The 23710-nt window shown below is 35.8% G+C and overlaps 4 protein-coding genes and 1 pseudogene across 5 annotated transcripts; all 5 read right to left on the reverse strand.

The window, feature by feature from the left end:
- Positions 1–430: 430 nt before the first annotated feature.
- Positions 431–3127, reverse strand: LOC132062786 (acetyl-CoA-benzylalcohol acetyltransferase-like; annotated as a pseudogene).
- Positions 3128–4246: 1119 nt separating this feature from the next.
- On the reverse strand, positions 4247–6366 carry LOC132062787 (acetyl-CoA-benzylalcohol acetyltransferase-like). Its single transcript, XM_059455280.1, has one exon. The coding sequence runs from the start codon at positions 5824–5826 to the stop codon at positions 4522–4524; it is 1305 nt and encodes a 434-aa protein (XP_059311263.1). The 5' UTR covers positions 5827–6366; the 3' UTR covers positions 4247–4521.
- Positions 6367–6716: 350 nt separating this feature from the next.
- Positions 6717–8525, reverse strand: LOC132062788 (acetyl-CoA-benzylalcohol acetyltransferase-like). The gene has a single exon (XM_059455281.1). It carries the CDS (start codon positions 8384–8386, stop codon positions 7118–7120), a length of 1269 nt encoding a protein of 422 aa, XP_059311264.1. The 5' UTR covers positions 8387–8525; the 3' UTR covers positions 6717–7117.
- A 1838-nt stretch (positions 8526–10363) lies between these two features.
- Positions 10364–12027, reverse strand: LOC132064711 (acetyl-CoA-benzylalcohol acetyltransferase-like). Its single transcript, XM_059457800.1, has one exon. It carries the CDS (start codon positions 11864–11866, stop codon positions 10691–10693), a length of 1176 nt encoding a protein of 391 aa, XP_059313783.1. The 5' UTR covers positions 11867–12027; the 3' UTR covers positions 10364–10690.
- A 3616-nt stretch (positions 12028–15643) lies between these two features.
- On the reverse strand, positions 15644–20596 carry LOC132064710 (uncharacterized). Of its 2 annotated transcripts, none has more exons than XM_059457799.1 (7): positions 20118–20596; positions 18183–18294; positions 17453–17614; positions 16960–17006; positions 16523–16649; positions 15975–16038; positions 15644–15899 (listed from the first exon to the last, which is right to left on the reverse strand). In XM_059457799.1, the coding sequence occupies exons 1-7, from the start codon at positions 20313–20315 to the stop codon at positions 15845–15847; spliced, it is 765 nt and encodes a 254-aa protein (XP_059313782.1). In that variant the 5' UTR covers positions 20316–20596; the 3' UTR covers positions 15644–15844. The 2 variants fall into 2 exon arrangements, with proteins under 2 accessions (XP_059313782.1, XP_059313781.1); XM_059457798.1 differs by having other exon boundaries at positions 16523–16652.
- Between the last annotated feature and the right edge of the window lie 3114 nt (positions 20597–23710).

Below are 23710 nucleotides of genomic sequence, written 5' to 3' on the forward strand. Positions count from 1 at the left end.
TGTTGTTCTCCATCAGACCTAAACATGCTTCTATTCCATCACCAGTTTCTGTGTCAATCATAGTAATTACTTCAACAAGTTTTCTTACATCTCTCTCCCAGAATGGCTTTCCCCAGCCAAAATAGGCTTCATACGTTATCATGTATGAAATTTGTATTCCTACCACTAGTCTCCACAGGTAAACCTATTCACTTGAATTGCTAGAGATCTAGCGACTTGTTGACAAACATAATGGTGGTTGAAAATCCTAGGCCAAGTATTGATTCAGAAGCTGAATCTTGAATCAATTGACAATTGTCTTACTACCCTAATTTGAAGAAATCTTAAATTAGAGCATTATCCAAATGTATTCTGCAGGTTGGTTTTATTCCATTCTTGTAATTCTACTTCAAGCAATCTATCATACCCCTCAAAATTAAAAAGAATTGACTTTCGTTGATCTCCTCTTGTTGTTGATGATTTCATAACTGATAATCTAGTCAGGGTCATCTTATGTGAGAGTAGGTCAAAAATATTACTAGACCACGAAGCAACGCGAACCAAGAAAGATATATCATCAAGAATATACATAAAAATAGTTTGGAAATTGGAAATCTACTAAGGGGTAATCTCATATCAGAGTAAGCCAAACATTTATTTAGCTGCAGGTTTGGCATGATAGAACTACACTTGTTGATATGAACAAAGCAAACCAAAGCAATAATTATTACATCATCAAGAAGATACATAATGTAGTTTTATTTTATCCAAATCAAGGAATGGAATGCTACTTCGGAAGTGTACGACAAAATGTCAAAATATCAGGATCTCTCTTGAATTCAGCCATGACATTCTCATTCAAATTAAGCCATGCTTCTATTCCATCACCATTTTTTGTGTCAATCAGAAAAATTATTTCAAAAGCATCGTACCTAACACTGCTCACCCAAAATGGCTTTCCCCAACCAAAGTCAGTTTCATACCAAGGGAATCTGCACCAACTAAAGCATGCATAAATGTCCAACTTGTCTCCTTCAGAAAGCTTGTCTACAAATTTTGTCTAGCTGTTAATAATTAAAGGGGAAATATCATGAAAGCTTGCCTTAGCAATGCCTACAGATATGTCCCGTATTGTATTTCCTACCAAGTTTACAAAATCATTCAACTCCTTTCTTGACTGCTTTGCCTCTAGATTAATAATTCCAAACGTGGAGCAATTCCCTAGAGCATGTTCTAAAGATGGTAAATTTAACTTTCCCCTAAATTAATTGCACAAAATAAAGAAGAGTCCCTTGAATGCCCATTTTTGGCGGAAGAAATGCCCAGAAGAACCTTCCATATTAATGACATAACGACCACCACTCGAGTAGGTCTCGTAAATGTGGCACTTGAATTGATTCTTTCTTTCAGCTTTGTTATTGCCAAAGCATCAAACACAAACCTCCTTGTGACAATCTTAGGGCCTATGTTGGATGGTGGTGAATATTGAGGTTCTGATAGCACTCTTGTGGGGAAGAGTGATGACAAGTGACCGAAACTTGGTAGAAAACCTTTTGTTGTCGTCCCTGTAAGGCTAACTTGTGCCATTCATTGAGAAATGTTGCTAAAGTCAAAGCATCAGCTACGATGTGTGAAATTTGTATCGCTATGACTAGTCCTCCACAATTGAATATGTTCACTTGGACACCAAGTAATGGACTTGATGGCAGATATGCGCCTGGAGGAACACACCATGGTAGAAGATCATCCAAAAGCTCAATCTTGGGTCCTTCATGGAGAAATTCAGCAAGATCCGCGTTCACTTTAGTTTCAACATACTCAACACCTTCATCATTGCAGTGAATTGAGAGGTCATCTTTTCTAAATCGTCCTGCTAGAGGGTAAAACTCGGCCAAGGTCTCAGCAAAGATTTTTGCAGCTTATCACATCTTTCTGCAGCATCTGACCTGTTCCATTCACTGCTCGGCAAGTAGTGGAACAGTACTGGTACATACAAACTAGGAATCTCCAGCTGATCAAATAACGAAAGATTGAGGCTCTGAAAATGTTCGGGGGTAGGAGTTGAGGGCTTTAACGCTTTCCTTGTTTGGATTTGAATCTCCAACTTGGCCATTAAAACTGGCTTGATGACCAGAAATTCACAATTACAAAAGATAAAAAACCAAACTCTGAATGTTTATTATTAGTGAAATATCTGGAAATGAAAAGGAGCAAAATTTCTGGACTAGAGTGCTTTTTTCATTTTGTTAATTTCTGTATTTCAAGTTGTTCTTGCACAATCCTTACCACACCCCACGTTTAAATACACACTGCATTTCACCAACCTGGTACTAATTGGCATTAGTTTATTTTCATCATACTCATGATTCACGTTTCACCAACTTGTGCTAATTGGCATTAGTTTATTGTCATCATACTCATGATTCATATACAGGTTGCCTGCAGATTTTTGTCCATTTATAGATAGCAGATATGCAGGGATTCATAGCAGATATGTAGCATTCTCTTTTTGATTCTTTCCTTACCCAATGTACATGCATGTGTTTATACCTCTTACTTCTTGGAATAGTATACAAGAAATTGTTTCTACCCTGTCTTTCGATTACAATTTCTAAGCATGGTAAAATTGGTTAAAGAATTTAGCAGCTTTAAGTATGCCTTTGGATTAGTTGCTGTTGCCGTATGCACATTGGGCCTTTGCATACGAGGAAAAAAAAAATGAGAAAAAAGAAAAGAAGATAAAAAGTAGAGAAATAAAAAAATAAAAAAAAAGAAGAAAAAAGAGACAATCACCTACGAAAGCTACAATGAATAGAAAGGATAAATAATTTTGAGGGTATGAAAGTAAGAGGGCATATAAGAGTAATTATTTTATATGTAGTGGACATTGATGCTCTTTTCCCAAAAAATTGCACTCCCTCGGTCTCAATTTATAAAAACTTCTGAAATTTGTAAAAGTTATAAAAGTATATACTACTAATACAAATCAAATCTGTAAACGAGTGTGTTTACTGGATATTGCTATATATGGTCTTGATTCCTAGGATCAAAGGATGGTCAAAAGGACGTCTCCCATCTTTAATTTAATGGCAAAGCTGTACGTTCTTTAATTAGGCTGGTACTTGAAGCCCCTTTGGTATTTTTGACATCTTTGACCGCATGTTGGAAGGTTTGTCTCCTTGAAAGTTATTGCTCCCTCCCGTTAAAAAAGAGTATTCACTTAGTCATTTGCACATCCTTCAAGAAATTCTTACTCTCAGGTAAAAATAAGTAATTTAACTAAGTTACCCCTAATAAATATGTATTGAAATTTGGTCACTTAACACTTAATAAGGGCAAATCTGGCAAAATAAGGTTAATTCTTTCTTGATTTGGCAAATAGACACTCTTTTTGAATAAAAAAATAAAGGCTAAGGGTGTGTTCGGTACGGCGGAAAACATTTTCCAAAAAATATTTTCTAATTTTCTCATGTTCGTTTGGTCAAAAATTTTGAAAAACATTTTCTTATGAAAAAAGTTCCTTAAAAATAGAGAAAATGACTTCCCTAATTAAAGTAGAAAAAACAAGTCCACAAGTGCCATTTCACCAATCACCCTACCACCACAACACCCTCCACCCCGGGGACCCCAACTCCCTCCAAAAAAATTAGTTTGGTTTTCTACACCACCCACCCCCCTCCCGAATTTTCTACTTCACATTTAATTTTACCTTTATAAATAATTTATAAAAATTAAAAGTTTGCGTGGTTAAATTTGGTGTGGGGGTGGGTGGTGGTGGGTAAGAAAAAATTTCTCATTTTTATAAAAGTAAAATAAAATATATAAAATAGAAAATTTAGGAGGGGGTGGGAGGATTGGATGGAGCAGTGGTGTGGGGTTGGGGTGGGTGGTGGTATGGGGTAGGGGTGGGTGAATATGAAGTGCATTCGAGGGTGGTGGTTGGGTGGGGGTGGGATTTGGTTGGGGGGTGGGTGGTGGGTAGTGGAGGGTGGGTGCTTGAGGTGAGTGGTGGGTGCTTGGGGTGAGTGGTGGGTGTGGGGGTTGGTGTGGTATGGAGTGGTGGGGTTGGGAGGGCTTGGTTGGTTATTTTCAAAAAATATTTTCTACCAATCAACCAAACATGAGAAAATAAGTAAGAAATTCACTTATTTTCAACTACCCAACCGAACATGAAAAAATAAGTAGAAATTCATTTATTTTTCCAGAACACATTTTCCTCCATATGAACACACCCTAAGTGGACGCTCTTTTTGAACCTGGTTGAACATCCTAGGCTAAAGGATTGATTCAGAAGCTGAATCTTGGATCCTTCACATAAAAATGACACAATTGCAGGAAAAGAATCACCAGTCATGTGTCCAGAAAATTGGACTATGGCCTGAGATGGATCTAAGCTGATTCACTCAATGTTATTTGCATACGAATTTATTATCTCAAACTGAGAGGACAAGCATAACAATTTGTTGTGAAGAACTTGAAATCTGTAGAAATCAAGAAGATACATAATGTTGCTACAGTTTGTCCAAATCAAGGGATCAAATTCTACTTCCCGAGAGGAGGACAAAATGTCAAAATATGAGGGTCTCTCTCGAATTCAGCCATATCATTCTCTGTCAAACTAACCCATGCTTCTATTCCGTCACCATCTTTTGTGTCAATCAGACAAATTACTTCAACAGCATGGCTAACACTGCTCACCCAAAATGGTTTTCCCCAACCAAAGTCAGCTTCATACCAAGGGAATCTGCACCAACTAGTGGACAAATAAATGTCCATCTCGTCTCCTTTAAGAAGCATGTCTACAACTTTTGTGTAAGTGTCAACATACATAGGGGAAATTTCATCAACGCTTGCCTTACCAATGCCGATAGATGCGTCCCGTATTGTATTTCCTACCAAGTTTATAAAGTCATTCAACTCCTCTCTTGGCTGGTTTGCCTCGAGATTAGCAATTCCAAACATCCCGAAATTCCCTAAAGCATGTTTTGAAGATGGTATATTTGATTTTCCCCTCAAACCAACTGTAAAACATAAAGAAGATTCCCTTGAATGTCCATGTTTGGCTGAGGAAATACCCACAAGAACCTTCCATATTAACGACATGATGACCACCGCTCGAGTAGGTTTCCTCGATGTGGCACTTGAATTGCTTTTGAGCTTTTCTATTGTCAAAGCATCAAACATAAACCTCCTCGTGACAATCTTAGCGCCTCTATCGGAAGTTGGTGAAAACTGAGGTCCCGATGGCACTCTTGTGGGAAAGAGTGATGGCAAATGACTAAAACTTGGGAGGTAATTAGCTTTTGTTGTCCCTGTTTGGCTAATATGTGCCCATTCATTGACAAATGTCGCTAACGTGAAAGCATCTGTTAGGACATGTGAAATTTGTATCCCTATGACTAGTCCTCCACAGTTGAATATGTTCACTTGGACTCCAAGTAATGGACTTGATGGCTGATCTGAGTCTGGAGGAACACACCACGGAAGAAGATTGTTCAAAAGCTCAATCTTGGGTCCTTCATTGAGAAATTCAGCAAGATCCACGTTCACTTTAGTTTCAACGTACTCAACACCTTTGTCATTGCAGTAAATTGAGAGGTCATCTTTTCTAAATCTTCCTGCTAGAGGATAAAACTTGGTTAAAGTCTCGGCCAAAGTTTTTTGGAGCTTATCACATATTTCAATAATTCCTTCACTGGTTGACAAATAGTGGAATAGTATCGGTACATATAAAGGAGGAGCCGTCTGATCAAACAATGAAAGCTTGAGGCTCTGAAGATGATTCGGGGTAGGAGTTGAGGGCTTTAACATTTTCCTTGTCTGGATTTGAATCTCTAACTTGGCCATCAGGATTAGCTTGAACACCAACAATAGAGATAAAAACAGAACTCTGAATACAGTATTTCTTAATAGAGAGATCTAGTAATGAAAAGGAGCAAAATTTCTGGACTAGAGTTCCTTTATCTATTGTTGAATTCTGATTTCAAGTTGTAAATATTCCTCAGTTAACAGGTTCTCTTATATAGGGCTCAGTCCATGTTTAGATTTATTTAAAGGCTTTCTGCATTATGACAAATTGTGCAGGCCGGCATTAGTTTATTGCCCTGCATTGTGAACATGACAAATATTTCATAAAGAATTGAGATGCATTATTTGGGACCAATAATATAGTCTTCAACAGTCAGGCCGTCTGTTCATGAATTTTCATTTAAAGGGGGATTTTTAGTAGCTGAGTTGATCGGCTACGAACTTTCACCTTATTGGTGAGGGTTCAATTCCCCACCTAGTAATCCCCTCCCCCATTTTTCCTTTCCCTACCTCCTATGTAATAAAACAAAGTGTTTTTTTTAAAGGCAGTCTGTCGACACGTCTTGGCATTTCGCCAACTTTGTAAGCATTAGTTTGTTGCCCTGAATTCTGATGATCAATAAACGTGTTCACTTTGCTCATTTGAGTTTATAAATTATAAGCATCTTCTTAATATATTCTGTGAGATGCTGTTATTCCATTCTTGTCTTGTTTTGAGCAAGTTTTCTAATAACAAATACAACATACCCACTAAAATCCCACAAAGTGGGTATGGGGAGGGTAGGTGTACGTAGACCTTAACCCTAACTTGGGAGGTAGAGATGTTGTTTCCGATAAACGGCACAACGACAAACAATTCAAAACAGTATAAACAGCCATGACAAAATACTATACAAAGCATAATAAAGTTGTCTGAAAACAAGGAGCCGTAACTAACACAAAATAATATAATAATCGAAGTACAAGAAACAACAGATAGGAGCAATCTATCAATCTCCCCTAAAAATTGAAAGAACCGACTTTCTCTCCTCTTTCATTGATCATCATTTCACAATGAGAATCTTGTGTCAGAGTAGCTCAATAATTTAACTGGACCAAGAAGTAAGCATACCAAGATAGATTATATCATCAAGAAGATACATAAAGATAGTCCGAAGACAATACTAAGGGGTCATCTTATATCAGAGTTGGCTAGATATTTACTTAACTGCAGGTTTGGGAAGATAGAACTAGATCTTTTGATATGAAGAAGACAAGAACCAATAAGCAAAACGAAGCAAGAAAGGTGACGTGATCATCAAGAGTGTACAAATCGAGGAATCAACTGCTGCTAATTTTGAGGTGGACAAAATGCCAAAATGTCAGGGTTTCTCTCGAATTCAGCCATATCATTCTCCTTCAAACCTATCCATGCTTCTATTCCATCACCAGATTTTGTATCAATCAGAGTAATTAATTCTGCAGGTTTGCTTACATCGCTAACCCAGAATGGCTTTCCCCAGCCAAAGTCGGCTTCATACCAAGGGAATTTGCACCAACTAGTGCAGAAATACATGTCCATGTCGTCCTTCTGAGGTGTCTTGCAGGTGAGAAACATAGAGGCAATATCATCGATGCTTGCCTTACCAATTTCTACAGATGTGTCCCTTGCTGTACTTCCTACCATGTTAACAAAGTCAGTTAACTCCTTTCTTGACTGGTTTGCCTCAAGAGCAGCAACTCCAACCACACAGAAGTTCCCTAGAGCATGTTCCAAAGATGGTAAATTTGATTTTCCCCTTAAATTAATGGGAAATAAGAAATAGGAGTCCCTTGATTTCCCATGTTTAGCTGAGGAAATGCCGGCAAGAACCTTCCATATTAACGACATAACAACCACCACTCGAGTAGGCCTCGTGAATGTGGCACTTGAATTGATTCTTTCTTTGAGCTTTGCTATTGCAGAAGCATCAAACACAAACCTATGTGTGACAATCTTAGGGTCTCTGTTGGTAGGTGGTGAAATGTAAGGTCCGGATAGCACTCTACTGGGAAAGATCGATGGCAAACGACCGAAACTTGGGAGACAATCTTTTGTCGTCCCTGTTTGGCTAACGCGAGTCCATTCCTCGACAAATGTTCCTAATGTGAAACCATCAGCTAGGATGTGAGAAATATTTATCCCCATGACTAGTCCTCCACAGTTAAATATGTTCACTTGGACTCCAAGTAGTGGACTTGATGTCATATCTGTTGGAAGAAGATCATTCAAAAGCTCACTCTTGGGTCCTTGGTTGAGAAATTCAGCAAGATCCGCGTTGACTTTTGTTTCAACATACTCAGCACCTTCATCATTGCAGTGAATTGAGAGGTCATCTTTTCTAAATCTTCCTGCTAAAGGATAAAATTTGGTTAAAGTCTCAGCTAAGGATTTTTGCAGCTTATCACATTTTTCAGTAATTCCTTCACTGATTGGCAAGTAGTGGAAGAGTATTGGTACATATAAAGGAGGAGCCATCTGATCAAACAATGAAAGATTAAGGCTCCGAAGATGATTCGGGGTAGGTGTTGAGGGCTTTAACATTTTCCTTGTCTGGATTTGAATCTCTAACTTGGCCATTAGGATTATCTTGATCCCCAACAAAAGTGAAAGAAAAAACAGAATACTGAATATTCTGGTAATGAAAAGGAGCAAAATTTCAGGACTAGAGTTATTTTTTCATTCTCTTTGTTGATTTCTAATTTCAAGTTGTGTGTGAATATTCCTCAGTTAACTGGTTCACTTATATAGGCCTCAGCCCATGTTTAGATCTAAATGCTTCCTGCATTTCGTCGAACTGGGCAGGCATTAGTTTATTGTATCATCCATTGTGATGAACATGGCATATATTTCATAAAGATTTGAGGTGATTATAGTACCAATAATACAGTCTTCAACGGTCAAATCGTGTGTCACGTGTTTAGGCATTTCGCCAACTTTGTAAGCATTAGTTTATTGCCCCGAATCCACATGATTAATAAACAATGAGTATACTTTGCTCATTTGAGTTTGTAACCAATATTATTTCACCTCAACCGGGGACTGTATACATAACTGATATGTGTAAACCGCATAAAAAATTTATATTCTCATAGTTCAATGATTGAGGCACATTATTAAACATTCATGTACATAATTTACATTTATAATTTACTTAAAAGTAGAAGCACGCCTTCGTGTTGCTAAAGGGTCAAGAAGAGGGTCTCCTCTCGCGCCGTCGTCGTCGCTCGGCTTTGGATTTGGTCAAATGATTGATTGATAATCTTTTTGGACCAAATTTCCTTTAATTTTAATTATTTAATTAATTAATTTAAAACATTTCCCTCCGTTTTTCCAACAGAATTTTTCTGAAAAGTTGCAAACCTTTTCCCAAACAGGCTATATATTTCTGTTGATCCTCAGAATTTTTCCTTACGAAATTTTCTGATATTCATCTTCTTCTTTCTCTGCACTTCTTAAAAATTCTCGTGTGATATACTACCTTCGAGTGGTTCGTAGTCACCTAAATTTGCTGTACCGCTATTTTGGTGAGTAAATCGTTCTATCCTGAGAGGAAAGATTCCAAAACCTTGGGTACATTGAGAGGAATAATTTCCTTAAGGACACACTGTGAATTCAGTGGGCTCGATTTGGTTTTTCCATATACTGTTCATATTATTTTTCAGTTTTTGTTAATTTCGTTTTCTATAATTTTGCAGAAACTGGACAGATTCTGCTTTCTGTTTTAGGAATTAGTCTAATTTACTGGTTCAAAGTATTCTTTGCAATACTGATTTAATAACACTTTTTAAGTGCTAAAAGTTATTTTATAAATAAGCAGTTACGTGTTTGGATAAAAGTGATTAAAGGGTTTTTAGAAGTAAGGGTAGTATTGAAATTAACAGAAAATATAAGTAATAAAAGGGTAAAGTTGTTGGTCAAACCAAAATAGCTTTTAAGCCAAAAAAAAAAAAAGAAGTTGGGTAGAGCAGCATCTTGGTTTTGGCTTATTTTAAGCACTTTTTAACTTAATTTAAGCCGTTTTCTATTTTTGCCAAACACCCAAATAAGTTAAAAATAACTTATAAGCTGGTTTGACTAACGTATAAGCCTTTCCAAACGGGCTCTTAATCGTTAATTGAGTTTTTTTTTTCTTTTTTAAAGATTGTCATGATTGAAGAAAATTATATTGATGTATTTGATTTGCTATTTATGAATATGATCGTGGTTAAAGTAATTCATTTAACTTTCTCTGTATTTTATTGTAATACCCCCACTCGAGCATGCCTTATATTACCGAAGTGACATGCTGAAGTTGACGAGTAATGACGAGAATTAAGTAACGTGGAATGGCTACTACTTTTTAATTTTCTTATAAAAAAAGTATTAAATTATACTCCCCTAACTAGAAATATGACCAACCCATATATGGGCTCTTCTAAGATTAAATCGAAAGTGAGAATTTGATATAGTATGCTCCCGTGGATTTTACTTCTTGAGTAAGTACCAAAAAATAAGTAGGGTGTCAGAATTAATTTCGTAGACTATTCACAATTTCTTAATAGCAAAAATAGTGACATAGCTAATGGATTATACCTAATCTAATGAGTAATACAGATATAAGGACGTTGACTGAATTAGTAGAAAAGACATAAAACACTTTACAAGAAAACCAACTAGCACCATTCAGAATCACTCTGTTTTGAATCGTTGAAAAGACTCACTCTACAAATGAACCGGAAAAAAAAGCAAAACAAAATCTTATCAACGACTAGCTAGGCTGTTGTCACCTTTATATCATCATATGGATTAGACTTCAACCAACTAGGCTCAAAAGTTACACTAGAAATGTCACTATATAGAAGATCAAAATTAACCATTTTATCCACATCAAGGAATCAAATGCTACTTTTCAAGTGGACGACGAAATATCAGGTCTCTCTTGAATTCAGTCATCTCATTCTCCTTCAAACTAACCCATGCCTCTATTCCACCACCATCTTTTGTGTCATTTAGGATGATTACTTCAAAAGGTTTGCCAACACTACTCACCCAGAATGGCTTTCCCCAACCAAAGTCTGCTTCGTACGGGGGAAATCTGCACCAACTATTGCTTGGATAAATGTCTATCTGGTCTCCTTGACCAAGTTTCTTCATAACTTCTGTGCCACAGGTAACAAACATAGAGGCAATATCATTGATGTTTGCCTTACCGATGCATGCACATGTGTCCCTTGTTGTACTTCCTACCACGCTAACAAAGTCACTTAATTCCTTTCTTAACTGGTTTGCCTCAAGAGTAGCAGCTACAGTCACGAATAAACTCCCTAGAGCATGCTCTAAAGATGGCAGGTTCGATTTTCCCCTCAAATTAATAGGAAATAATAAAGAAGAGCCCCTTGAATGTCCATGTTTGGCTGATGAATTGTTCAAAAGAACCTTCCATATGAACGACTGAACGACCACTAAAGTAGGTCTAATGAATGTGGCACTTGAATTGATTGTGTCTTTGAGCTTTGATATTGCCAAAGCATCAAACACAAACCTCTTTGTGACAATCTTAGGGCCTATGTTGGAAGGAGGTGAAACTTGAGGTCCTGATAGCGCTCTTGAGGGAAAGATCAACGGCAAGTGGCCGAAACTTGGGAGACAACTTTCTGTTGTCCCTGTTTGGCTAATGTGTGCCCAGTCCTTGAAAAATGACCCTAACGTGAAACCATCAGCTATGATGTGTGAAATATTTATCCCAATAACTAGTCCTCCACAATTGAATGTGTTCACTTGGATTCTAAGTAATAAACTTGATGGCAGATCTGTTGGAAGAAAATCATTCAAAAGCTCAATCTTGAGTCCTTCATGGAGAAACTCAGCAAGATCCGCATTGACTTTGGATTCAACATACTCAACACCTTCGTCATTGCAGTGAATTGAGAGGTCACCATTACTCAATCTTCCAGCTAGACGGTAAAACTTGGTTAAAGTCTCAGCCAAAGATTTTTGGAGTTTGTCGCATCTTTGAGTGTTTTCTTTGTCGTTCCATTCACTGTTTGGCAAGTAGTGGAACAATATTGGTACAAACATATGAGGAGCCACCTGATCAAACAATATCGCATCTTTGAGTGTTTTCTTTTCATTTCCAAATATTTCTAATTTCTCTTTTGTTGTTGGGAATATTTGGTCCTCAAGCCAATCCTAATGGCCAAGCTAGATATTCAAATCCATACAAAGGAAAATGGTAAGATGCCAGCTAGGGGTGTACAAAGTAAACCGACAAACCGCACCAAACCGATAAACCGAGTCAAACCGAGAAAAAAATCCGACTAGTGGTTTGGTTTGACTTGGTTTGGTGTTGGAAAAAAAAACCATAATTGGTTTGGTTTGGTTTTAACTAAAAAAAAAGTCAAACCGAACCAAACCAACCCGACATTACATGTATTCAATTTTTAAAATATTTTATACATAAAAATATTTATTTGTAAAGTAATTTATAAATATTTCTTAAATTTTTTCGATTTTTTTTATCTATTATCATATTATTCAAGCTTGAACTTAGAATTTTGAATGTCAATAAGTTTTATATCCTACGGATGTTAGTAACTCAAATAAAGTCCAAACCAAAACCAACTCAACACTAATCCTAACAAAAGAAATTCAATTTACCACTAGAAATGACAATAATGTTGGATATCTATTCTTTAGTTTTGCATAATTGATTTAGAGAGTAAAAATACATAACTTAAGTTTTTTTCTTTGTCATATAATTAATACTTATTTTAGCATGACTTAGTATTTTTAGATTATGGTCATTTTCTTTTATGGCTTGTTAATTAGCAATATTTATTTTAACCGATTATATTAGCTTTTGTTGAATATTTTAATACAATGTCATCACTCTTCTCATATTTTGTGTTATTTTTTTAAGAAACACCTTAATTATATAATTGTATCTTACTAGGACTAAAGAAATATTTAAAGTAAAAGTTATATGTTTTGTATCAAGACTATTCGAAAAAAAACCCGAAAAATCCGAGAAAACCGAACAACCCGAACAACCCGAGAAAACCCGAGGTTGAAAAACCCGAATTTTATTGGTTTGGTTTGGTGTATAAATTTTAAAACCCGACGCAATTGGTTTGGTTTGGTGTTTAAAAAATCCGAACCAATCCGGTCCATGTACACCCCTAATGCCAGCGCAGACATTAGTTTATTGCACTCTTTGAGCTCACGATTTCAATTTAAGCATTGGTCAATTGGGTAGAAGATGCCAGCGCAGACATTAGTTTATTGCCCTCTATGCTTATCAACATGACATATATTTCTAAAGAATTGAGGTGCATTATTGGAACTTCGGAAGCAATAATACATTGTCAACGGTCGGTCCACGCGTTACTGGCGGCATTTCGCCAACTTGGTAAGCAATAGTTTATTGCCCTGAATTCTCATGATTATTCATATCCGTAATTCTAATTAGAATTAGTAGGCGTTTGGCCATGAAAATCAAATATTTTTTTTATTTTATTTGGTATTTTGGAGTTGGAGTTGTGTTTGGTTATATTTTTTGCAAAGAATATTTGGTTGTTTGAATGTATTGAAAGTGAAAAAAGTGAAAACAAGTTTTTTTGTGTTTTTCAAATTTCAAATACAACATTTATTTCCAAATAAAGTGAAAACATTTTCCAGGAAAAAGTAAAAAAAATTCATTTGTTTGCGCGGATTATCCTTCCTTTGGGGTGGTCTTTAATTTTTGCCCCTCAAATTGGTAGTTCTTAATTTTTGCCCTTCGCCCAATACCCTGAGGTTCTGGGTTCGAACCCTTAACTTTTGCCCCTCAAATTGGTGGTCTTTAATTTTTGCACTTCGCCTAAAACCCATGGGTTCCGAGTTCGAACTTCCGCTCAGTCAAAAATTTTAAAAAAATTCGCAAGGCAGAGTTTGAATTTCGCTCTGCCCCCTCCTGCAGACTTTGCCTTGAGGCATATATTTTATTTTTTTTACTTTTCAAGGCAAACTTTTAGTTATGCCTTAAAGAAAAATTTCACTTTGTGGGGCATACTTTTAGCTATGCCTTAACTAAAAGTATGCCCCATAAGACATAACTAAAAGTATACCCCATAAGGCGAAATTTTTCCTTAAGGCATAACTAAAAGTTTGCCTTATAAGACAAAGTTTATGCCTTAAGGAAAGTTCTGTCTTATGGGGCATACTTTTGATTATGCCTTAACTAAAAGTCTGCCTCATAAGGCATAACTATGCCTTAAGGAAAAGTTCTGCCTTATAGGGCAGACTTTTAGTTATGTGGGATCCGGCATAACTTTGGTTTTTGCTTAAGGCCTGGATACCGGATCCTGCATACACGCCCCTCAGCTTTGCCTTGCGAAATTATTTTTTTATTCTATGCCTGAGCGAGGGTTCAAACCCAGAACCTTAGGTATTCACCCACCTTTTCAAGCGATGGGGCAAAACTTAAAGACGATAAATATGAGAGGCAAAATTTAAAGACCATAAATATGAGGGGCAAAATTTAAAGATCACCCCAAAAGAAGGGTATCCGCGCAAAAAAATTGTAAAAAAAAAAAAAAAAAAAAGGAATTTTGCTAAAATTCTGCCTTAAGGTAGACATAAGTGTATAACTATCTTGTACCCCTGTTGGTTCGTATAACTATCTAATTGAGGGCTTTGTTAAGCTGCTATTTAAGTATAGTGTAAAGATCCCAAAACTAAATGTACCCATGTTGGTTCATACGCACATTAGTATAATAATATAGCCTAACATCCTTGCAAATCGTTATCTTCTATGCAGAGGACTACTAGGGGATTATGGCAGATGATTGCAAACTAACACTTGTACTAATGGGGCAGAGTTTGCATGCCTGATGGGGCAAAGTTTCACCAAACTATGTCTTATTAGGAAGAGTTTGCTAAGACATAATTTGCCTGCAAAACTCTACCTCAAGGCATAGTTTGCAGGCATAATTTGCTTGAAAACTCTGCTTTTTTTTTTTTTTTCAAACTTCGCCTGAGCAAGGATTCAAACCAGGAACCCCGAGGTTTTAAGCGAAGGACAAAAGTTAAATATTTTCATTTTGATGAACAAAAATTAAAAACCACCCCAAAATAAGGGCATTACTGCGAATTGCCAAAATTTTCATGGCCAAACAGGCCCCACTTAGTAAATTTAACTTTTTACCACATAGTTCACGCAGGGATAAAAGAGGGTCAACGGAGAAACGCTTTGAACTTGTGATGGTAATATTTTGATCCCTGGCTTGTTGAAGCAAAAATACGAGGAAAAAAAAGAAATACAAAATCTGTGAACAAGTGATGTTATTGTTCCATACAGGGCCTTGATTTCTCGGCTCAAAGGATGGTAAAAAAGACAACCATCAAAAGCAAGTTGCAATTGCTTAAGTAAAGCAAAATGCTGTAGCTTATTTATCGTTAATTAAGCAAAGCATGTTGCAATAGCTTATTTATCTTCAATTAAGCAAAGCAAGTTGCAATTGCTTAGTTATTGTTAATTTCTTCGTAATATACATTCACATTCGACACTTGATTTTCTCAGACCAATTACCATAGATAAGATGTATTTAAAAGCTGTTATTTTTCATCCCAACACCTTGGTCACTGCAATCAATATAAGAGATTCTTCACCTTTGACAAGTCTTCCAGTTGGTGGATAAAACTTGGATGGAGTCCCCTTGTTCACTACAAACAAAGACTAATCTGCACATTGACTTAATTGTTTCTCTGAACCTAACAACTCTTAAAAAAAAAAAAAAAAAAAGACAGCCCGGTGCACTACGCTCCTGCTATGCGCGGGGTCCGTGTAAAACTTAACAAGTCCCCATTATGCCGCACCCTTACCCTACATTTCTTTTTTTAACAAGGAAGCCTTACCCTACATTTCCGACATTTCTGCAAGAGACTATTTCCACGACTTGAACCTAACAACTCAATCTTAAATAAATCTCGACTTTAACCTAGTAGACCTTGTCTTCCCTAGATCCACCATATATTCCATTATACAGTTGTATTGACAGAGATAAATGACAGTATTTTCTAATCTTGTCTATCATCTTCAGTATCATGTAAAAGAACACCTCGGACTCTGGCCCTGCAAACCAAGCTGCTAGTCATTGGAAGTAACAGATTTAAGATAGATGTAAAGATAAACTGACTTAGCATTTACCTACGATGTGCTGGAACCACACGGTTAGTCACCTTTGTAGAGGGAAGTTGTGTTGCTTGCTTAACTGCAATAAGGTATAGAACGAATGTACTAAGATATTACAATACAATTATATCTACAAGTAGAGAATTAGCAGCTGCGACAATGAATGTTAATGGTAAAACCAAAAGACATTTATACAGGTCCATAGACATCACACAAAGGATGTGAATTGTTCTCCTACAGAAGTATAGAATGACAGAAGAAAAACATTAGGACAATTTCAGAAAGTCTAGGACTGGCAGAGAAAAGGTATAGCCTGCAAATACGAGGAAAATTATCGAAAACAGCCTTTGATATAGAAATTTACTAATTGCACTATCAAGTTTCTTTTGCCCTTTCACCTCATTAATAAACTAGCAAAGGATTTGATTATTTGGTATGTAATACAGGGACATCACTGATCTAAACTTGTTCAAATGGTAGTTGAAGAATCGAAATTCAATCCTGTACAAGCCTAAGTTTCAACTTTTCACTACAAAATGGATATATATTTTTTTTTACTATACCTGGAGACTCCAGTGAGCTACTGACGGTTGCAGTATCTGAGGCTGTAATTTCAGTAATCTTTTGCGGTTTATGTCTTTTTGAGTACAGAAGTGCATCGAGTTGCTTCTGGGCAGTTTCGTTCTTTTCCTGCTAGGTAAACAAAGCAACTATAAAACCATAATGGCTACACTATAATATAAGAGACAAAGCAATTGATTGTATCCACTAGCATTAACTGTACCCCATACCTCCCAAGTTCAGTCATATAGCAAATGCCAAAAAAAAAAAAAAATTAAAAAGATTATTTTATAATACACAGACCTAAAACATTGAGTTCGATTGCATGAGATGGGAGCAAATGAAAAAAAAACAATAGCTGCATTTATTCATTTGTAAAGAAACTAGCACAGGCAAAGTCAAATTTCACAAAAGTTATGGCTGATGAAAAAGAGATAACCTTTTCTTCCGATAAAACATTTGTCAACTCACAGCATCGTTGTTGCTCTGCAGAGAGAAGCACCAGAAAGTGAAATGCACTCTCAAAAAGACAATCTATCTTTAGCCACATGAGATCATCAAAAGTCGAAAAGTGATTTGTTCACAAGACAGGACAGAATAAGGAAAAAGCTAAGCGCAGTTTTTTTTTAGTCAGTAAAGTTAAGCGTAAATGTGACAGCAAATGAATAAATTGAGGAAATAGTGCAAACTGCACCATTTCAGTAAATTCTTCTATGAAGGTTCTAAGATTGAACGAATACATGGTTGTGCAATATGTGAAGAACTTAAAGAAGAAACAGCAATAGGGCCTGACTGTCTAATCTTGAAATGGGCACCAGTGATGACACCCAAAACAGCTGGAAATACCTTCCACAAGCTTTAACCAATTAATTACAGGTATTCATCAATTAAACTAAGAACATAAAGCATTGCTCACGGATGAGGGTACCGACCAGCTTTAAGCAAATTATGTACATCTGTAAATGTTTTGTAGAGCTCCAGAGAAAGATTTGAAATTGCCTCAGTTGCTGCAGTATCCACAAGTTTACTAAGTGATATAGCGATTCTTGGCATCCCCTTTGCTTTCTGAGCAACCAATTTTGCATGTGCAGCACCTGAAAGAAAGGGAAAAGAATCCAATATATTGAAACCCCAAATATTCAAAAGTTCCAACAAACAAACTCACCCGAATTCTAAAAGAGAAACAAAAGAAACATAAGAAGAAAGCTAATTATTATCATTGAATGTGAAGAGGATTCATAAGAAGTTTGCCTAAACCAATAATATATCTGATTAGTTTAAGGACCTGACATAATCAACTAACCTCATATATTGGTCTTAGTCCTGGGATCATAAAAATTTAGCCTCCCATTGAAAGTTAATTTATTTCACTAACATTAAGAAATATGAAAGCACTGACATCGGTAAATTTTGTGAGAACAATGTAAAAGACATAGAGGAGTTTCCAATAACCTTAAGTTTACATTAAGATCTGACTTAAGCCCATACTTGTTTTACTATTGTTTCAACCATCAGAATATCTTCAAGATTAAACTTCAATTTTACTTGAAGATATGCTTTCTCATTTATCAAGAAACTAGGGGATATGCTTACTTCAAAAAAGAGGAAAGAGAAAAAGAAATTGGCCACTGAGCAAATTTGAAAAAAGAAATTAAAGTTCACCTCCAAGTTTTGACTGTCCATCCATAACAAGCTTCACATCTTCAGACTTTAAGGAAGCTATAAGGTAATCTACAAAGTCAGACCAAGAGCCTCCTATACCAGTTCTGTCCCTCTGTATAGAAAGATAATAAACTGGTGACTATGATTTGAAACACAAGAACCATACTTTGCTTAGATCCTCTTGAGAAAGAAACAAAAAGATAAAAAATAAGATCTCAAAAGAACAAATATTACAAATAAAGCCACTAAAAAGGTTGGCTAAACAAAGACAAATTACGCAACAATTAATTAGTCACAATAAGCATGTGTAATGTATGCCATATTCTCTTTTTTGCCAATCGGCTTTTATTCCAGTTATCTAAAGACTATGTATGTGTCCTGTCAATATTTTCATCAACGGGTAATATCTGCTTCAAACGGTTTCAAACCAAATAATCGAGACAAAAAACTTGTTTTGCAATTTTACATGTGCTTGCTCAACCCCTTCAAAAGCTCTCATATTTCTTCTTTCCATATAACGCACATAGTGGCTAATGAAGCGACATTCCATGCTCGTAGACTCCTCTTCCGCATCCTGAGAGCCCAACTTTGCTACGCCTCCTTCAGTGTGCCCGACATGACCCACTTCACTCGGACCATAGCCATTTTACAATGCAATAGGAGATGGTTCACATCTTCGCCTAACGTATGTGATTCTCCTTTTCCCCAGATTTTTTGTAGTCAATTGCTCCCATAGCTGGCAACCACGTAAAGAATGCACCTTCCTAGGCAACCTGGGAACCCAAATAGAGCAATGAGGAAAAGAAGATTCCTCGCTCCCAACTCTAGTAATAGGACTTAACAATGAACAATCCATCACTACTCTCTCTCCATATCCATATGAAAACTTCTTTTTATCTGATCGGCACTTCAACACATTTTTGTGAAACATGACCCAACTTCGCCCAAAGAAAACAACTTGATACTATCGCGTCAACCTCCACCTCAGTAATAACTATTTTATATTTTTTCGGCCCAAATTTGACTTGTATTAACCCCTACTGTGTCTAGGACATTAGGAACAATATAGATAGACTTGTCCTTTCTAATTAGAGCAAATTTTGAGATTTGAATAGTTGAAAGCTTCTGCTTAAGAAAACCCCTTTGAGATCGGGGTATTGCCCCTCTATCTCTTCGTCTTATTTTTTCTTGATAACCGTGTTGTTCGGGCCAGTTTGCTCACACCTCGATTAATTTCACGGGGTACCTTCTATCTACCACAAGCACTGATACCAGGTAACTCTGTCCACCAAACTATCTCTTCCTCTTGAACCATACATTCGAGATTTTCAAGGTGAGAATCCTTAAATGAGTTCCCATCTCTTCCCCTCCTGCTTCTTTTCTTCTAATTCAGTTTATTGAACGAGATTATGATTGTATTCAATTTTTGGGTCTATTTCTATATAAAATGGACTAGCTTTATCACAATTCTTGGTGAGATTAGCTTAATTTGCCTACAAATGTTGATTATTTGGCTGGATTAAGCAATGGTTCAGATCTAATTTCTGGATTTGTGCTTAAGTCCTTTTTCTATAAGTAACTAGATTTGTGTTTAATTCCTTCAATTGGTCTTCCCTATATATCCTTGTGTCCATCCTCCTATCATTTATTTTGCTTGTCTGCTAAATCTATCCACATCATAGACCTCTCTAGATGTTCAGTTCAATACTAGGCCTAGAGGTTCTAGAACAATCAAATGCACAAAATGGTCTCTCATGCTCATGATCTTACATTTCCTGACACATCATCATTTTTTCACAAGAAAGTCCTCAACTTTTTGCAACCACCCAAAACATTAGCAATAGAGCACAAAATCTTGAATTGAAATAAGAGAAGCAATAAGTGAAGTATACAATATTTGCACAAAATAAAAAGGAAAGAGTAACAAGGGCAAACCATATCTTCAAGCTCCTGGGCAGACTTCAAAGCTTCCCATGTATTTGAATGGAAATCAGTGGCACATACAATAAGAGTAGAGGGATCACTTGGCAACCCATGGACATGAAAGAGGAAAGGTTTCAATGGGGTTTTGTGAGGTGCTGACCACTCTGCATTTACTCGCCCAAACACTGGTTCCATTTCATCAAACCCCATTTCCAAAAAAATTCAAAGGGTCGATTTTTGTGTAATAAGGGGTTTTAGTAGGTTAATCACTGATACAAGAAACAACTTGCCTTCAAACTAAAAGAGAGTCTATGTTTTGTTTTTTGAGCAGAAAGTCTTTGTTTTCAATTTAGTATACAATTTTGTGGCTTGACCCGCCATAGACGGTGATGTTGAAACTCTAGAGTTGGTCTGGAAAAGAAATTGTGTTTTAAGTCCACGAAGACTTCCATTGTAAGATGCCCTAGCTCAAATTCGTTAGTCCACTTGGCAAAAATGGGGTGCATCCAATAAACGGAAAAGGTTTAAAATGCTGATTTATCTCATAGTATTTACTTTTCGTTGATTTTTTCGGCTCATAAATATTTTCTTATCTCAAATATACCCCTCTACAAACTAAGGTCTCGTTTGGTATGCACTAACTTATCCCTGAAAGCGAACACCAGGTAGGGGCATAAGTTATTCTACCCTTCAAGGTGGGATAAAACAACACTATAATCCGGGATTTAGGAGTAGTTATCTTTGTAAGTTTTTAATATATCCAATGCATATATATATAGAGAAAGATAGAAAATTTTAACTGAAATTTTTTTCATCCATCATACCAAACATTCGTTCTAAAGGTCCAAATATGCATTCGCACAAACAGCGAAAACTAGGTCCCATATTTGGAGTTTTATAATTATTCATGGTCATAGATAGACATTTTTAATTACTAGTCTTTATAAACATGCAGTTGCCCATTATTTCTTATCAATCTCAATCGTAGTAATATTAGATAACATTATTCGTGAATTATATACATTTATTTTATGAGTTACAAAAATAGTACTCCCCTGTTCTAATTTTCCCAATTAATGAAGGAAGCAAATATTTTTGTCCCATAATAAGTGTCACCTTAGGAAACCAAACATCATAAATTGATTGGTTGTTCAAATACCCTTAGACAATAAAGTAACATCTAAACGATGATTGAAAAATTCAAATAGTAACTTGATATTATTAAATTCCCAATGTCAAAAGGTTGTTTTTTTTGTATGCTCTAATCAAAAGGTAAAAATAGTTTATTTTTATTATATAAGTGTAATTTGATAAGCTTTACAATGCATTAGTGGTTTCTTAATATGCATATTTTTAACTAATGTAACACTTATTATGGGACGAAGGGAGTACTATAATATAGGATTGTATCTACTTAATACTTCTTTGAAATTGATGTTCTCGGTATTTTTTTTTTTCCTTTTTCCCCATATAGGAAATATGGTACGACTGAGATAATTCAATCTTGGAGATTAAGTGACCATATATTTATTTATTGTCATTTACAGATACAAAAGTATTGAAAATCGTTACTAAACAAAATTACATGATAAGAATATCATTTAGTTTTAAGAATATATTTATTTAAAAAAATTAAGTTGTCCACAAAATAAGGTATAGTAATGGACGGAGGGAGTATAATGACAATTTAATGTTTGATTTTAACTTTGATTCCAAAAAAAAAAAAAAAAAGAATACATGTATTGGCTTTTTCAAGTATCTCGATGAACAAATTATGGGTGAAGCAGAATTTGTTAGATGCATCAATTGTTATGACAATTTAATGTTTGCTTTTAGTTTGGAATCCACAAAAGCAAAAATACACGGTTTTTCTAGTCTTTCTATATTCGATTTGAATTGGAATCGAATTCATGGCTAATCTACTTAATTAAGTAGACAATGTGATACTTTTTTATACTACCAAAATAGTTAATAGAAATATGGTAGAATTAGATTAAAAAAGGTATCTAAGTCAATCAATATTTTAGGGATATTTTTCTCCTTCAACAATATTATTCATGCTTTTATAATAACGTAGATTTTTTTTATCAAGAATAGACATTTAATTATTTAGGAGTATATTTGGATCTTTTTAACTTTTTAAATTAATATATGAAATGCATAATAATATAGAGAAAGATAGAAGAGAAAATAAAGAGAACAAGCTGAAAATATTCATTTCAAGAAAATAAAACACAACATTCGTTCTATTTGAACATTGAAAAAAACTATTTCTGCTAATTCACTTACTGTGTGATAAATGGCTAGTACTAGAAATATTCCTTCAACAGAGACAAACTTCCCCTAATTATAAACAAGGGAAAGGGTTAAATTTAATTAAAAGACAAACATGTCGATAATTTTAACTGTGCTTAGTTCTTTTAATTCCCTGTTCTAATTTTCCCAATTAATGAAGGAAGCAATTATTTTCAGCTTTCATGTCTTCTTCATTGTTGACAGAAACGATCTTGATATGGGATGAAGGAGCGAGTTGATCAAATACAGATAAGTTGAAGCTTAAGGTGCTTTGGAGTTGGATTTCGAGGTATATGAATTTTCTTGAAACTATATTGATTTTTGGTTCCACCATGGTGCATCAGATCTTGAGTACTGAAATTGGAGAGGAAGCATGATAGACGTTTAGCTCAGAATGGATCTGTCATGGTTATGGTTAGAGACAATAACTTTAAAAGAATTGGAAAAGATAAAATATGGCGACCATTCTTTCCCTTCCGTTTATGGAAGTTCAAGTGTTATCAGCACATCAGTTTAGTAGCCTGGGTGCGCACAACAATGCGACAATTGTATAATATGAAGAAGATTACGACATTGATTCCTCTAGTTAAATATTATTAGTCATATACCACGAAATCTCCTTTTTAATTAAGTAGTCAGTGCCTGGAGGCTGGAGCATAGCTATAATTAAGTAGTCACATACCTAACTTACCCACCCCCTTCCCAAACAATTAAGAAAAAAGCTTTGGATGTATAAGTTTTGATTGGCATATTCCCATCAGGCCCTCATAACATTCGAACCCAAAAAAGTCACAAGACACTGCCTGCATTTCTCTTCCATCAAAAGAATGCATTCAAGATGCTTATCATTACATCATGCTAATGAAAAAATTAAAGAAAATGAAGAGGTACTATGTATCTTAATAGAGCCAAGAAATTTTAGTTTTAAGAAGTGAAGAACAAAATGGATCTCTCACGAATTCAACCGTGTCATTCTCCTTCAAAGCTAGTCCATGCTTCTATTCCATCACCAGATTTTGTATCAATCAGACTAATCCCTTCAAAAATTTTGCTGACACTGCTCACTCAATATGGCTTTCCCCAACCAAAGTCTGCTTCATACCAGGGAAATCTACACAAACTCGCGCTGGATAATCGTCTACATCTTTCCGACCAAGTTTGTTTACAACTTCTCTGCCACGGGTAACAGACAGAGAGGTAATATCATCGATGCTTGCCCTACCAATGCCTGCAGCTATGTCCTGTTTACACAGAAAATCGGTATAGTTGAATTTGTACGCGAGGTCAAGGACAAGTGGATCAATGTAACC

This window comes from Lycium ferocissimum, chromosome 7, assembly GCF_029784015.1.
Source record: "Lycium ferocissimum isolate CSIRO_LF1 chromosome 7, AGI_CSIRO_Lferr_CH_V1, whole genome shotgun sequence".
Lineage (NCBI taxonomy): Eukaryota > Viridiplantae > Streptophyta > Magnoliopsida > Solanales > Solanaceae > Lycium > Lycium ferocissimum.